Below are 15,545 nucleotides of genomic sequence, written 5' to 3'. Positions count from 1 at the left end.
TATAATGCTGAGGTTCCAAGAAGTAGGGTTATTTTATAAATACTATCTTTCTTTGCTCCTTTTTAAAAGTCTACCCACTACAGAAGTACAGGTGGAGGAATGAAAGTGTGTGAACAGTCTCCATACTTCTAACCAGTCTCCTGTGCCGGTCCCTCCACCTCTGCATATGACTCAGGCTTGCTCTCTATTGCTTGCTTGCTGAGTCCCCCTTCTTTTTCTAGCACCCAGTGTGCTCAGTCCTCCCACATCAATCACTAATTAAGAAGATGCCTTGTAAGCTTACCTGCAGCCTACTCTTACAAAGGCATTTTCTCCGTTGCAGCTTCTTCCTCTCAAATGACTCTAGCTTATATCACATAAAAATGCCCATCACACAAGTCAAGCTAGAAAATTGTGAATGTTTATTGCCATGGAGAAAAACTAGATGACTATTTATTATATTTATTATATATTTATTAACAATTGGCTTTTTCTTTTGTCTCTTTAGTGTGTCACAGCTCACAGACATGAATGAACAGGAGGAGGTATTACTAGAACAGTTTGTGATGTTGCCTCAATTAAAACAAATTATTACTGACAAGGAAGACCTAGTAAAAAGTATCGAGGAATTAGCAAGTATGTCTCCCTTTGCTTTAACTCATAATTCCTGAGGAAATGTGATCTGTGCTGGGAAGTAAGCAGAAATTTGTCTTACAGAAAACAATCTCTTATTGGAGCATAGCTTGGAAACCAAAAGGCAGACAGTTTTAGATAAGGTGAGTTACTGACCATTTCGTAGACATTTTTACACTTCAAAAATCAGATTCAACAGCAATTGTATGTTTTCTTTTAGTATGAATTACTTATACAAATGAAATCGACCTTTGAAAAGAAGATGCAAAGGCAACATGAACTCAGCGAGGTACGACTGTCTAGTTCTTTCTGTCCCTCAGGGGAGCTGCTAATCTACAGGTGCTGACCCTGCCTGTGTTCACTTCATCTGACTTTATAAAGCTAACACCTGTGAACAGCTTTGTTTATGTGGAGTTTATCTAGTTCCATCCCATAAGGAATGAAAACCTCCAGGAAATGAGGAAAGTAGTCTAATTGTTGTATAAAACCTAGTAACAAAAAGGTGTTTTAAATTAAGTATAATTTAAAAGATTGGACTTCTACTTATGAGAAATAATCTTTAAAAATAAAGTAGGAGATGTGATCTTTATAGCTTACTGTGGCAAGAAACAGTGTAGTTAATAATTTATTTCCTACCTAAAATTTATTTTCTAGTTAGAACAGCATAGAATATAAGTGGAATGGAAGATTATTAATAAGATTTGATTGTTTGGAATATGAATTAAGTTTAATGTTTCCAATTAACTTCCAAAATGTTTTAAAAATTTAACAATTATTTTAAAAAAATGTTTTGATTGTATCAGTTTGCAATGCCGTCAGCAATTGAGGAGTGTTCCTTTTCCTCCACATCCTCACCAACATGTGCTGTCACCTGAGGTTTTGATCTTAGCCATTCTGACTGGTGTGAGGTACAATCTCAGGGTCATTTGATTTGCACTTATCTGATCACTAAGTTGATGAGTAATTTTAAAAAGTGAAAGTGAATGTTTTTTAGGAACACATGTATAATATAGACAATACAGATGTTGCTAGTGGATTATAAAGAGCGAATGAGAAATTAAGAAACTCATCTAAGAGAAAATGTCTCAAAGAGAATTCCGTTTTGGGGCTAAGAGGTAGAACATTTACTGAGCATTTGTAAGGCCTCAGCTGCATCCCTGCCACCAACACAATTCAGCTTTCACCCTTTTTCTTGTCCATGGACATTTAAGTAAGAATTGCTTAAGGTGTTTCTTGAAATACTTAAATTGGCCTGAGGTGGTTGTATACACCTTTAATCCACACTTGGTAAGCAGAGTTAGGTTGGTCTCTGAATTTGAGGCTTGCCTGCTCTACAGAGTGAGATCCAGGATGGCCAGAGCTACAGAGGGAAACCTGTCTCCAAAACAAACAATCCCCTCCCCAGAAAACCAGTAGATATGTTTGTGATATTTTATGGATTAACGTCTGACATTACTAGGAAACAAAAATCTCACAGGAATCTCCGTGATGCCGTGGCTCTTACAGTCTTTCCAATATTCCTTGAGCCTTAGCTGCAGGAATTGTTTTGCATCTGTTTGGACTGGGTTCCACAACTGTGTATTTGTTTACTTGTGGTTTTCTATAATGGTCTTTCTGGTATATTGCAAAGAGAAGTTTTCTTGATGAGGGACAAGGACTGCACTTATCTGTGGATTAAGGATTATGCTGGATTAGTAAAGTGCTTGTAGGTTCTTCAAGATCCACAACTTCACTAACCCTGGGTCCCAGTAGCTTATAGGTTCTTCAGGATTCACGACTTCACTAGGCTAGGTTCCCAGTCACAGGCATGATTCCCCCTTTGTTGAGAAGGTTTGAATCCTATTAGAAGGTAATGATTACTGCCAAGATGTGCATGCTGCTACTGCACTTTTGAGTTATCATCACAGGCTTGTCATTCTTGCGGTTCATAGGCTTCATAGCTGGATAGAAGTGTTGATGGCTTCCCTCCTTTAGAAGTTTGCATGGTGCTTTTTCATACCATGCAAACTAGTCTTCATGATAGAGCATTCACATCAGTTCCAGCTTAGAGACCTGATTCAGGCCTTGTGTTTGAAGTACATGCCATCTTCAGCAATAAGAACTTGACCTTCCACTTCTAGATAGCAACCATCATTTCCTGGACAACTCTGAGCATTAAGTCAAAAGCGGATTCCTCATGCCTAGTGTTTGATTCTTTATTAGGTGGTCTTTGGTTCTCGGAGGGAGGGAGCCTTGTCAACCCAGATGGGATGTCATTTGAATGTTAATATACTTTTTTTTTCAATGAAAGTCTCTTGTACAGTATGAGATTGCATTGCTTTTGTGGGTCTTTTGAGGTATCACTGTCATTGTGACCTAACAAAGATAGACAGGAACAGGAATGTGAGGAGATGGAGATTATTGGGTCATCTGAGTAGGTATTCTCACAGTGATGTAACTCCAAAATATCTAGGATAGAACAGTTACTTTTTTCAGTCTCTCATTTAACAGTTTTACAGTTTGTGATTTGGTTCCTTTTGTGTTTGGTCTCTGTACTTGAAGGCCAAATTGATATAAGTCATAGTTAACAGAGAACATGGGGCCTCAATTGAGAAAATACCTCCATAAGATTGGGCTGTACATGAGTCTTTAGTACATTTTCTTAAGCAGTTATTGATGGGGGAGGACCCAGCCCATTATGGGTGGTTTGGGCTGTACATGAGTCTTTAGTACATTTTCTTAAGCAGTTATTGATGGGGGAGGACCCAGCCCATTGTGGGTGGTACAATCCTCGGGCTCTATAAAAAGCAAGCTATGAAAAACAGACCAAGAGCAGCTCTCCTCCATGGCCTCTGCACCAGCTCTTGCCTCTAGGTTCCTACCCAGGTTGAGTTCCTGTCTTAACTTTCTTAAGTGATAAATGATGACGTGGAACAGTAAGCCAAACAAACCCTTTCATTCCCATTTTGCTTTTTGTCCTGGTGTTTCATTGCAGTGGTAGAAGAAAACCTAGCTAAGGCATTATCTATCCAAGCCAATGCTGAAGAACCATGCTAGTATTGCTTTTCACCCCCTCTGTAGTTTATCTGACACTATAGACTAATGCATTACCTGCTTACTTTCTTGTTTGTTCACAGAGCTGTAGTGCAAGTGCCCTACAGGCAAGACTGAAAGTAGCTGCACATGAAGCTGAGGAAGAGTCTGATAACATTGCCGAAGATTTCTTGGAGGGAAAAACTGAAATAGATGATTTTCTCAATAGCTTCAAGGAAAAGAGAACAGTATGTAATACTCTCCAATTGAGGACGAGTGACAACATAATATCAAAGTTTTAAGTGTGTTCATAAGTAAAAATTGTTAGGACATAACCAACCTGGAGTTTTGAGGACTGAGAGGAATCTGAAAAGCCTCTGGGGAAGGAGAGCAGGACTCCACTGTCGCTTTAGACCTGCAGGTTCTGAGAACACAGGCAGGGACCAAGTGATAGTTCCCATTCAGAAACAGTAGTTCTCCATCATCGAGCAGGAGCTGGTACATCAGCCGTAAATGTCTTCTGCAAACAACCTGTTTTACACCTTGCCTAAATGCATAATAACTTACACACATTAAAAAATAATAATTTAAATACCATTTAGAACTTTCTAGAACAGCCTCTATTCCAGTGTTTCCATTATATCCAAGGGGGGAAAATTTGCTTAATAATTTGATGCTAAATATTGAATAGTCCTAAATATTTACCCAATATTTGTGAAATAATCATCTTTGTTGCTTAGTAAGTTTTATGAAATGTTTGTGAGAGTGTAAGCTTGTGTGTATGTGGCCTGTTAAAGAAGACAGGGCAGATTTTATGAGCTTTACTTTTCATGAGACAAAATTCAAAGATGGTTAGTAACTTGCTGTGTTTATACTATTATGAAAAAATTAGTTTCTAATCCATTCTATTCTGTATAGTTACACTTTAGTTTTTGTTTGTTAATCTTTCAGTTAACAAGGGCAAAGTTTAGTTCTGTGCTTTTTAAAAGCACAGACATTTGAAATTAAATAATCAAAATTTAATATTTGGAAAGTTTACAGTCAAAGACTTTTCAAACAAACCTTAATGTTCTTCTGGATTCCTCTAAATTCTGAGGAATTACTAGCTACCTTAAATGTTAAAAAGCTAAAGAAATGTTAACAAGTTAAAATATCGTTATTTGGAATTCTGTTTTAATGTTGGAAGTAGTTGGAAAGTAACTGGTATTTTAAATAATTTATTTAGATTTGCCACTGTAGAAGAGCTAAAGAAGAGAAGCTTCACCAGGTGATAGCACTGCACAGCCAGTTCCATGCCCCTCTCTAGGTGAGTGCATTTCTAGCTAGAATCTCAAGGCTATTAGACAAGTGCGCTTTAACTGCACAGTTCTTAACAGTGCCTCTTCACTGCTGTTAACGTGACTCTGCTGTTATGGTTTTGACTGTTACAAAATGTTGACAATTATATATTAAACATTACCATGTAAATAAGCCTATAACGAGGAGGCACCTTTTCGATATTTTCTCAGTACTACTGTATCCTTACTGAGAGTCTGCATTTCTCCTAAGGTTAGCTTACAGCCACCTCTTCTGTCTACCGTTGTCTTCTCATCTATGGTCTTCCAGCCCTCAAGCTCCTTTGCTTCTCCTCTCTACTGATTTTAGGAATATCTTGATTATACAAGAAAACCCTGCCCTGTATTCTTTTGCTGTGATAAAATACCATGACCAAGGTATTTTATAGATGGAAAAAGTTATTTGCGTTTATGGTTGGTGAGGTAGGCTCTAGCGTCAGGCAGCTGGAGCAGGAAGCTAAGGGCTCACATCTTTAACCACAAACATGAAGCAGAGACCAGACTATTAATAAGATGTGCTGTGACCTCAAAGCCCACTCTAGTAACTTAACCAGCAAGGCTGCACTACCTCCTAAGACAGCACCAAGTGGTCAGTTACCCAGAACTATAGGGGTACTTTTCTTCCAAACCACCACAAAACCCACAATCTTAAATAAGAGCTCGTTTTTTTGGTTTTTTTTGTTTGTTTTCTGTTTGCCTTTAAATAAGAGCTTGTTACTGAAGGAGAATACAAAGTTACTATAGAGCCAAAATAGAGAAAGTCCAGTGTGGTTACTCAGACATACTGGAAGCCACTCAATAACCAAAACAGATCTTCCTCAGGCTGGCTGCTTCTCATTTCTGCATCAAGTCTGCTTTTCGTTTTTGTGGTGTTGGGATTGGACCCATTGCTTTCCATGTGTTCAAAAAACACTCTAGAACTGACCTACATCACCAGCCCCGTTTTCTTAGTCACTCATCAACCACAGCAGTGGGTGTATTCTGAGAGTCCGAGTTGCAATACAAATCCCTAGGAAAGATGGATGGATGACTCACCTGCATGCAGCCATCCAGGCAGAAGGAGTAGACTTTGAGGAGGAGCATGGGGGATTCTTTTAAAAAGGGTTGAGGTAATAGGCATTTTTTATCTCTAGTTTTTATTTCATTACTACTCTGAATTGTATTATATCTTAATTTCCAAATTGAGCTAATTTTTATACTGTTTGTGTTCACCCCGGCCGAAGAAGTAGAAATAGATTATTGGAGGAACACATTGAAATCTTTTCTTTACACACTGTCCCCCCAGTCTCTATCTAGTTCTCTCCCAGTTACAAGAATGGGTGTTTATAATCTTAAATTTGAAATTTTTTTTATTTCAGATTTTCCTGAAAACATGAACAAGAAAGAAATGGGACACAAACCTAAGCACATTGTTTTCTATTTATGACTTAGGAATTGGCATTTCATGACCATGGCTAACCTCCAGATACACTAGATTGTAAATGTACCTAGACTGATCTTGTATACATTAGAATGATTGCTATATTTGCTTTGAGGAAATTTTCTGCACTATTTGCACTAAAAATGTTTTATTGTTGACAAATTCTGTATTTAAGTTCCTCTGCTATTCCTGATTAAACATCTATGCATGTAATTCTAGCTAGTTTTTAATATTTTATAAAACTACTGATTTACATTTTTAGCTTTTACTTGAAGCTGCCTCATTTCTTTATTACTTAAGATTATTTTCCTGTCAGCCTTCTTTCAAAACCTATTTTCAGCTATGAAAAAGTCTTGAAAAACCCTCTGTCTCTCTCTCTCTCTCTCTCTCTCTCTCTCTCTCTCTCTCTCACACACACACACACACACACACACACACACACACACACACCTCTTTCTTTCTCAATGGTCCAGCCAGAGCAGTTTGTTCTCAGATAGTCACTGTCAGGGAACCGCAGTCCTGCCACGGTGCCATCTCAAGAAGCAGCCACCTGTAACTAAGCGTGAAGGGCCTGTGTTCTATAGTTTCACGTTCACACTAAAGACACATTCAGGGAGCAATACAGGTAAATTCATGGGTTTTCCTTTGTCCTGGAACAGGAACATACTATGTAGCCCAGCTAACCTCAAACTTGTGTTCCTCCCCTGAGTGCAGGGTTACAGACGGGTGCCATTGTCTCATAAATAGTTTACTTATTTTAAAACTTTCACTTAAACCAGTACAATACAGACTTGCATGTTAACTAAAAATAAATAAGTATATATGGGTTTTAGTTAAATGATACTCTTTTTGTATACCAAATGTTTTTTAAAAAAAAACTTTTGTTAAGAAATGGTAAATTTAGAGAAATGGTAAATTTAGAGAAATTTACTTAATTGACTTAATCTTTTCTAAAAATCCTTTTTCCTAAGAAAGCAGCTTTATAACAAGTAATGTTCAGTCTTAATTTCTAATGAGTTTAATTTTCTAATCTGTAGATGCATTTAGCAGTTTGTTTCTGTATTTTGTCACAGAACTAAAGAAGAAAATGAATAAGTACATATCTGAGGTTGGTGAGGTAGGATCTAAATCACTGAATACCCTGACACACAATTGTTCAGTTCTCATCTGTGATTCCAAGGCGTGCAAACATTATGAATCATCTTGTCTTCATTTTTCCTACTCTGCATATTTTTGGTAATGGAGTTTTAAAAAACATAAATATTTTCTTTTGAAAAAATGTTTCATGGTTGTGGAAGATGTAGTCAAGTGGATTGTAAAGATCCAATGCTGGCTCTACACCATTATAACTGCCTGCCTTCCTGACACTTTTGTTAAGGTGTCTACTTAATCCTCAGACAAAGGTAAAATTGCCATTCCTCATACGGTTGTAGATGAGATGATGTATGGAGTAATGTTTCACATTTGTGACCACGCCAGGGACATTCAAAGACTTCTCCTGTTAGCTGTTAGTGTTTAACATTCCAGCAGTCACTGTAGTCAGTAGAGAAATTGCCAGTCACAAGGGATATCCCAGAACAAAAGACACACACACGCACACACGCACACACACACACACACTTGCTCACCCAGGCCAGGGCATGCTTCTCTTTAAACTTACATTATCCAAGAGTCATTGTCAGTTAAGGAAGCATAATTCCTTCTTCAAAGCTCAGAGAACCTCTTTACAGTTCAAACATTAAACCAAGACATTCGACCACAGTTGCTTGTTAACAAGTTGATGAACTAGTTCAGACATGTTTATTACTTATGGTGAATGTGTGAATATGCCAGAGTAAACTTGAGTTCTTTATTTGCAGGAGGCAGTATATGATTGTAATTTTATAGCTGTATTTCTTCTTTGTAAAAATTCGCTACAGATATGAATACCAAAGCACATACTCGAGTTTGACTTTAGTGTGTAATATGGAAGACTGTAAAGGAAAGCTTAGGAAGTTCTAGACTACCCAGGGTAGAATTTGTCAAGGATATTTAAAGGTGGACAGTACGAAGAAAAGTCAAAGTTGGGTGAGAACTTCAGAATAAATTCACAAAATATAGAACGTTTGTTTGACCACAGTTTACATATTTAAATTGAAGGACAGCTAAGATTCTGTTGCAGGAGAAAGAAGTAAATTAAACTTGTGGGTTTTGTTCTTTTAAGACAGGGTTCTAACAGAGACTGCCTTCTAATTTTGGTATCGTTGAGGATGACCTTGTCCTGATCCTCTGCCTCCTGAGTACTAGGAACTTAAGCACATATCGCCAACCCCAGTTAATGTGGAGCTTGGAGACTGAGCTCAAGGCTTCATGCCTGTGAGGAAGGCACCTTACTAGCTGACCTGCATCCTCTCAAGGAATGAAACCTTAGGCTGGGGAGGTGGCTTAGTGCTAGCTTGTTATCATTCAAGCATAAGGAACCTGAGTTCAAATCCTCACGACCTACATAAAAACCTGGCACATGGTAGAACAGGTCTGAAGTTCTATTACTCCCACACAGGAGAGGAGACTGAATCATTCCAGGAAGTTCTGCAGACCAGGTTATATTGTGGGCAGAATGGCAGCAAAGGAGGCCCTTGTTACAAACAAGGTGGAAGCAAGGCCTGATACCTGTTCTGTGTTCTTCTCACTTCAGCACTGAAGCTTTCTGCCTCTTTAAAGTTGTCAAATGACTGTTCAAACATGTTTTTTCTTTGTTGTTATTGGCTTACTGTCTACTATTAAAAAAATTAGGCAGCAGTATTTCTAAGAGCAGGTTCTATAAAAATGTCAAAACAGCCAGGCATGATGACACCTTTAATGCTACCACACACGTGGTAAAAGCAGGAACATCTCTGAGTTTGAGGTCAGCCAGGGCTACATAGATGTTACCTTAAAAAGGGGGGAATGGAGAGTGATTCATGTTATAAAACTGTAAAAGCCATACCCACTACATCCCATGTGTTTATTTTTATTAGCTATTAGATATTCTATAGGAAATGAGTAAATACTCCTTATGCTTAATTGGAAAACTTTCCAACAGAAAATGTTCAATTTAACATCTAAAGGAAGTACATTTGCTTTATTTTTATATTAACAATATTTTTATATTACAGGTCTTTAGTATATTAAAGTCATTCTGTCTTTAAATATGAACACTGTATATTGTATGACATTATTTGATATATATGTATGACTCACACTAGGTCTTCAGTCTCTTGTCCATATTACTCTGTTTCTATTTCCAAAAAAAAAAAAAAAAAATTAAAATACATTATCATAAAATTTTTCACACTTTAAAATACTGTTATACAAAATTAAGATTAAATGTATCTCTTTATTAGAATGTACTTATATTGCAAAATCATATAAGAACATTTCAGTGTATTCAAACACAGCAACATTTCTCCATTAAGAGTTTTTAGATCAAAAGCTTAATTCAAATCCTGTTTTAAATACATTTTAACAGAAATTTCAGAAGTGCCATTCAGTGTAATTCATGGTCATGAGATATTGCTAATGTTACAGAAAACATTTTCTATATAATTTGTGAAATGAAAAGTGTAATCTTTATTCCCTGTGTTTAGCAGATGGGGGTTTGAAGAATGGCCCCCAAAGGTTCATCTATTTGAATGATTTATTCCAGGTTGGTGGAACTGTTTAGGAAGTATTATGAGGTGTGGGTATGTTACTGGGAGCTGCCTTTAAATTTAAAAAAAAGCCCATTCCTTTTCCCATTAGCTCACATAACCAAGAGGCAGTGAGAGCTGTCAGCTACTGCTCCAATGGCCATACCTGCCTGGCTGCTGCCATAATGATTGTGAATTATAATCCTCTTGAAACTGTAAACCCCAAATAAATAATAAATTCTTTATTCTAGTTGCTTTGGTTGTGGTGTCTTATCACAATTATTGGACAGTAACTACATGATAAGCAAATCCCCTAGTTCTTGACCTTTACCCTTACTGATGTATTATCTGCTGAGTTTACCGTGTTGTAATTTGGAATCAAGTTGGTGCTGGCTCACAGTTTCGGAGATGTAATCTCTGAAATAGTAGTAAAAGGTTGCTAAGAGGTTATGTCTGAATCCAAATTTGAGATGGAGAAAGTGAGAGAGGCTTCTGCTTTATCAGGTACTACATTTATGTTAAAGAGAGACATTTTTGAGAAGCAGAAGGTACTCCAGAGGTGAAAAGTAAAATGATTATCCTACTCAAAAGATTAATTTCAAAGCTCTTTAGAAATACGTTTAGTAACAGAAAAAGGGCACTCAGTACTTATTTTTTAAAATGTTGGTAGAGGCAGAAGGAAATGTCAAATGTTTCTGAATGCAAACTGTCTCTAGAAGTGAAGTAAGATTCCAAACACTAGCAGGTATGAGAGGAGGGAGGAGGGCTTTAGAAGCAGAGACATGCTATGCCAAGGAAGCCTGTCTGGACAACCTTAGGTAAGATACTTTCTTTGTAGTGAATATAATTTTCTTAGTCTAAGATGAGCCTTGGGAATGGTATGATCGGTCTTCATTATAATGTGATAAAAGAACTGGCTATTGATAAAGCATTTTTTTTTCATGTTCACAGCTGTAATTTTATGGTTCTGGATGGAACCTGCCATTCTCAACATTTTTACGATGAATTGCACTTTCCCTTTAATTTGAAAGTATTTCTGTGTCTTTTACTTTGGAACTCCAAAGGGAGACATCAGGCAGTGAGAAACACAGCTTCGTCAGAGTCCCGGTCCTTGCCGCTGTCTTCGCTGGGTGCATGCTCACCACCACTGGGAGATCGGCAGCTCAAATCCTCCACCCCAGATTCTTGATCACTATTCACTGAAAGATCGGGGTCTGAGCTTTTTAAATTGTCTTGTGTTAGAATCAGAGCAGAATCTTCATCACCCTGGGAAGGGCTCCTGGATGGAAAGGACTTCATGTTCCCACTGTAATCCTGAGGAGTGTTGGCTGTGCTGTTGTCTGAGGTAGAAAACCCCGAGTGTTTGCTGGGTTCACTTTGCTTACTCTTCACTTTGGTGCCATTTAAATGGACTTTCTGAATTTTTTCCAGCCTCTAAAAAAATAAATAACAACTTTAAGAAAAGTCACAATCTATTTTTACACAGATATATTTATATGTCTTATTGACTCCCTCCCAGTCCGGGATAACATTAAGGACAAGAGTCTTATTTATGTCAGTTGAAAATCAGAGGTCATGAATGTCAACAAAATTAACTGAGAGGTTTCTAATATGAGGATGGTAGTAAGCACTCCAACAGATTGTCTACAGTGTAAACAATACAATATGGTTACACTGCCTGGCAGTCCCCAACACTCTTTTTTATGTCTATACAATTTGACATAATTATTTGCATCATATTAACTCTAAACTCTTTTTTAATTTTTAAAACATTTATTATATACATATGGATATTTGCTTGTACATCTATAGACCGTGTGTGTGTGTGTGTGTGTGTAGTAGTAGTAGTAGTAGTAGTACCTGTGGAGGTCAAAGGAGGCTGTTGGATCTCTTACACAATTGTAAGCTGTTACCTGAGTGTTAGGAATTGAACTGTGCTCCTAGCTGCTGAACTACCTACCTCTCTCTCCATCCCCTAAATATGTTTTTGTAAGGTAAGAATAAGGTATTTATCACATCAAATTGAACTACCTAGAAAATGTATCTTTTCAAAGTATGCAATTTAATTCCCCTCCCTAGAGTTGCATTTTGTGTCATTTCTTATAATATGTGCCCTTGTTTGGTTGTCTGTTCTCAAGGAGCACCTGTGTTAGTGCATCAGTAATTCAGTGTTTCTTAGGGCTCAAGTATATTCTTACCCGTGGCTAGACTGTTCTTCCACCAAATCATTGTGGGCTGTTCCAAATAAATTTGACCTCTGTATCCTTTAATATAAGTAGGGGAGTGTGTGAAAATGAAGCATTACACAACCAGATGCATTCCTAAGGGCTTTTTAGTTTCAGTGCAGAACTGTGCTGGTCCATAGGACACCTGGGGATGGCAGCACACGGGCATTTTGGGAAAATCTTGAAGGCTAAGCTAAGAAACTTTAGCTATTTTGAAGAAATGCAGCAACATTTAATAATAAGGTGCTTTTGATAGTCTATGTATCTTGTTTCTAAAGTTTACAAAATTTCAGTCAAAATTTGCCAAAAAAGAAAAAAAAAGCAGGATCCTAAGATTTAGAAAACTAGATGTGTTTGTGAAAAATAAATTGGCTTCCAAAACTGTAAGTGTAATCTGTGGCTCATCTCAGTTCTCAGAGTTTGATCTTTAGTCCAAGGTCTCAGCCCTACTACTGCCTCCAGTCTTTGCTCATGTGAACATGTGGATTGCAAGGTGTACTCAGGTACCAGGACGCTTTGCAAAATAGTTATCTTGATGAACACAGCTACTTCTCCAGTGATGTGCTTGAATCCATTTGGGTGCCTTTATGCAAGTATGTACCCCACAATCATCCAATGTCTGGAGATTAGAAGAGGCATCAGATCCCCTGAACTCTAATTACCAATAGTTGTGAGCCACGACTGGGTATTGAGAACCAAATCCAGATCTTCTCTGAGAGTACTGCTCTTAACCACTAAGCCATCTTCAGCCCCATCTCATTCTATTTAAAACATTTATTCTACCTTGAAAATACAGGTTCCAAACAATAGGAATTTATAGCCAGTTCTTGGGCAGGTAAATATTAGAGTTTATGATGAATGAATAATGCTCATTGAAGATGAAGGCTGCAAGGAAGAAATGCATTTATGTATAACACAACGTCTCTTCCTAATAATGAAAACTACATAGTCAATCTCAGCTATTTGTGTATTAATATGTAATTTTAAAAATGGAGCAGCAGGTTTTAATTCAGTTGAATGTATCCAATTTTGCCTTTTCACATTTTCATGAGTTTTGTTTTTTAAGCAAAAGAAAGAATAACTGTGAGGGGAAAATAAAATGTACTGACCAGTAAAGTATTCCTACAAACTGGAGTGAGCCAAAAACCTAACACAGATAACTGAACAGTTTTTGGGTTGGGCTTCATTGTCTGGGTGTTGACCCACTGACTTCTAGATCTTAAGGGTCTTCCTTGAGGCAATGCTCAAGAAATAGACACAGGAAAATAGACACAACAGTAAGACCCTTACTTCTTCTAGGGACTCCAGTTCTTCTTCCAGCTGCTGGGACTCCTCCTTCACAGCCATGAGGTAATCCGTAACAGACTGTCGAGGCTGCAGCCCCTTTTCAAAGCGGTTATACATCCCATTCCAAAACCTGAGAAGAAAGAATAGCACATCCCAGTCTGAAAACCCACCACCCCAAGTCTTGTCTTCAGTATCATAGCCCAACAATATTAATAATCAGTGGCCAGTTACAAGCTTGAAAAAGCAACGACTAAAAGTAATCATTTCAGGTTGATATTTTTTCTAGGGTAGTTCTCTTAGGAAGAGTAACTTTATATTACTACTAATTTAGAACATTCATAATATGTTTTTCTATAATAGACTGAAGCAGCAAATTTTATCCTTGGAACTTGAGGATTTTGTGATTATAGTTAGAATTCCTGCCGCAAAGAAAATCTGGGCCTTAAACTTACAGAACTGTTGACTTTATTTGCATTTTCAGTAGATTTATCCCAGACAGTAAAGCATTATGGAATGCAAATGGAACAAACGGCCGTGCTGGGGCATCTTTAGGCCTATTAGTGGGTGTCCCGAGAGCAAGGCATCTTATTACCTACAGCACATAGAACAGTGCCCGAGCTGCAGCAGTTCTAACCATTAGTTATGCACTAGTGAATTCGTTGTGATACGAGTAACTGCAGCATGTGTTGACTAGTCTTAAAAAGTGCTGTTTTGCATAAGCCGTGCAGGCATTTTTACACAGAATTAATATCCTGCTGTGTTGTTAGACATAATACTGAGGTAACTAGGACATGAAACTACCTTAAGGAATGGAACACTCAGTGTGTCAAACTGTTGGATACAAGACGGAAGTGAATTCAGCGGAGAGCAGGAAGGAGACATTTAGTATACTTGCTCTCCTCACCCCAGTACCATCTTTAAAAAAAAATAAAAATAAAAAATCAATGGTTTCCACAGGCAAATATTTCCACCAAACTTATGCTTCAAATACTGCTTCTACAGGATTTGATTTTCTCTCCACCTTAACTTCTTTTCTTGTACTTCAAACAATTGCCATGATAGGAACTTGCCTTATTATAACACATCAATTTCTAAAGGGAGTTTCACACGTAGAGCCATGCAAAGAGAAACAGCACTGGCAGAAATGCCACCATCAGACAGCCAAGCTCTCTGGTGGGTTTTATGATCCAGTGAATCTTAAGTCATTACCAGTTGCAAACCACACACATCTGGTAAGTTTCTAAAGACTGACTTACTTATATGTGAAGTTGTATGGAGCTGTAGGCAGATGAAGGCTCCCCTGGGTCTGACTGCGGTCAGCTCTAAACAGAGGATTGAGGTAGTCAGCCCGATTTTTCCACAGGTTTGACCACAAAGAGTAAGTTCTTTCTTGAATCCTGTTATTTCAAAGAAAGACAAGAAATGACCAATCTTGGTTCTTCTAAACAAGTATTTACATTAAAGTTGGAAAAGAGTTAGTATTGGCCAGTGGCTTCTTGGCATGGCGCAGAAACACTTTTATAATAGTCTCCAGACCACTACTCTCTGTCCTAGCCTTGACAAAATGTTTTTCAAAAAACGTTGGTCATATATATTTTTTTTCAGGTTTTATCCCCCAAATAATTATTGGATACTTAACAAACCCTATGCTGAATGTATCAAGTTTTATTTAATCCACAATTCCTAAATGTCCTATTGTGTGGATGAAGAGATAAATGAATAGAGTAGTCTCTCCAAATCTCACAGCTTGTTAGTAGAAAAGGCAGTATTGAAAGCCAAGCAGATACCATTACGACTAGCTATCCTAGCACAACAGACCAAACTGTCCAGAGAAACAAGCGACACTAAAAGCTATGTTCTGCTGTGTGCATATTCTTACTCAGGTATGCTGTGGTTTCATCAGAAGCCAGCATACAAGCTCAGGAGTCCTCCCTCAGGACCTGTGAACCGTTTTTCCATTCTCAGTGTGCATGAAAGAGGGGAGGTTGTGAATGGACAGATGTATGTG

General features: G+C 37.8%; 2 protein-coding genes across 2 annotated transcripts in view; one reads left to right on the top strand and one right to left on the bottom strand.

The window, feature by feature from the left end:
• The window catches only part of VPS37A (VPS37A subunit of ESCRT-I), a 28,630-nt gene extending 20,681 nt beyond the window's left edge, over positions 1-7,949 (top strand). The window contains exons 7-12 of the mRNA XM_080928470.1: positions 488-615; positions 697-755; positions 833-901; positions 3,729-3,872; positions 4,850-4,930; positions 6,317-7,949. Of these exons, the coding sequence (XP_080784596.1) occupies positions 488-615; positions 697-755; positions 833-901; positions 3,729-3,872; positions 4,850-4,930 (481 nt within the window). The 3' untranslated portion in view covers positions 6,317-7,949. The remainder of the gene's footprint in view (positions 1-487; positions 616-696; positions 756-832; positions 902-3,728; positions 3,873-4,849; positions 4,931-6,316) is intronic.
• A 3,147-nt stretch (positions 7,950-11,096) lies between these two features.
• The window catches only part of MTMR7 (myotubularin related protein 7), a gene marked incomplete at both ends in the record, with an annotated part of 78,124 nt that continues 73,675 nt past the window's right edge, over positions 11,097-15,545 (bottom strand). Inside the window, 3 exons of the mRNA XM_080928476.1 lie at positions 11,097-11,459; positions 13,541-13,667; positions 14,794-14,934. Of these exons, the coding sequence (XP_080784602.1) occupies positions 11,097-11,459; positions 13,541-13,667; positions 14,794-14,934 (631 nt within the window). The remainder of the gene's footprint in view (positions 11,460-13,540; positions 13,668-14,793; positions 14,935-15,545) is intronic.

Source organism: Micromys minutus (genome assembly GCF_963924665.1).
Source record: "Micromys minutus genome assembly, chromosome: 14".
Classification (NCBI taxonomy): domain Eukaryota; kingdom Metazoa; phylum Chordata; class Mammalia; order Rodentia; family Muridae; genus Micromys; species Micromys minutus.
Note: the sequence above shows the minus strand (reverse complement) of the source record. Positions and strands in the feature narration are given on the sequence as shown.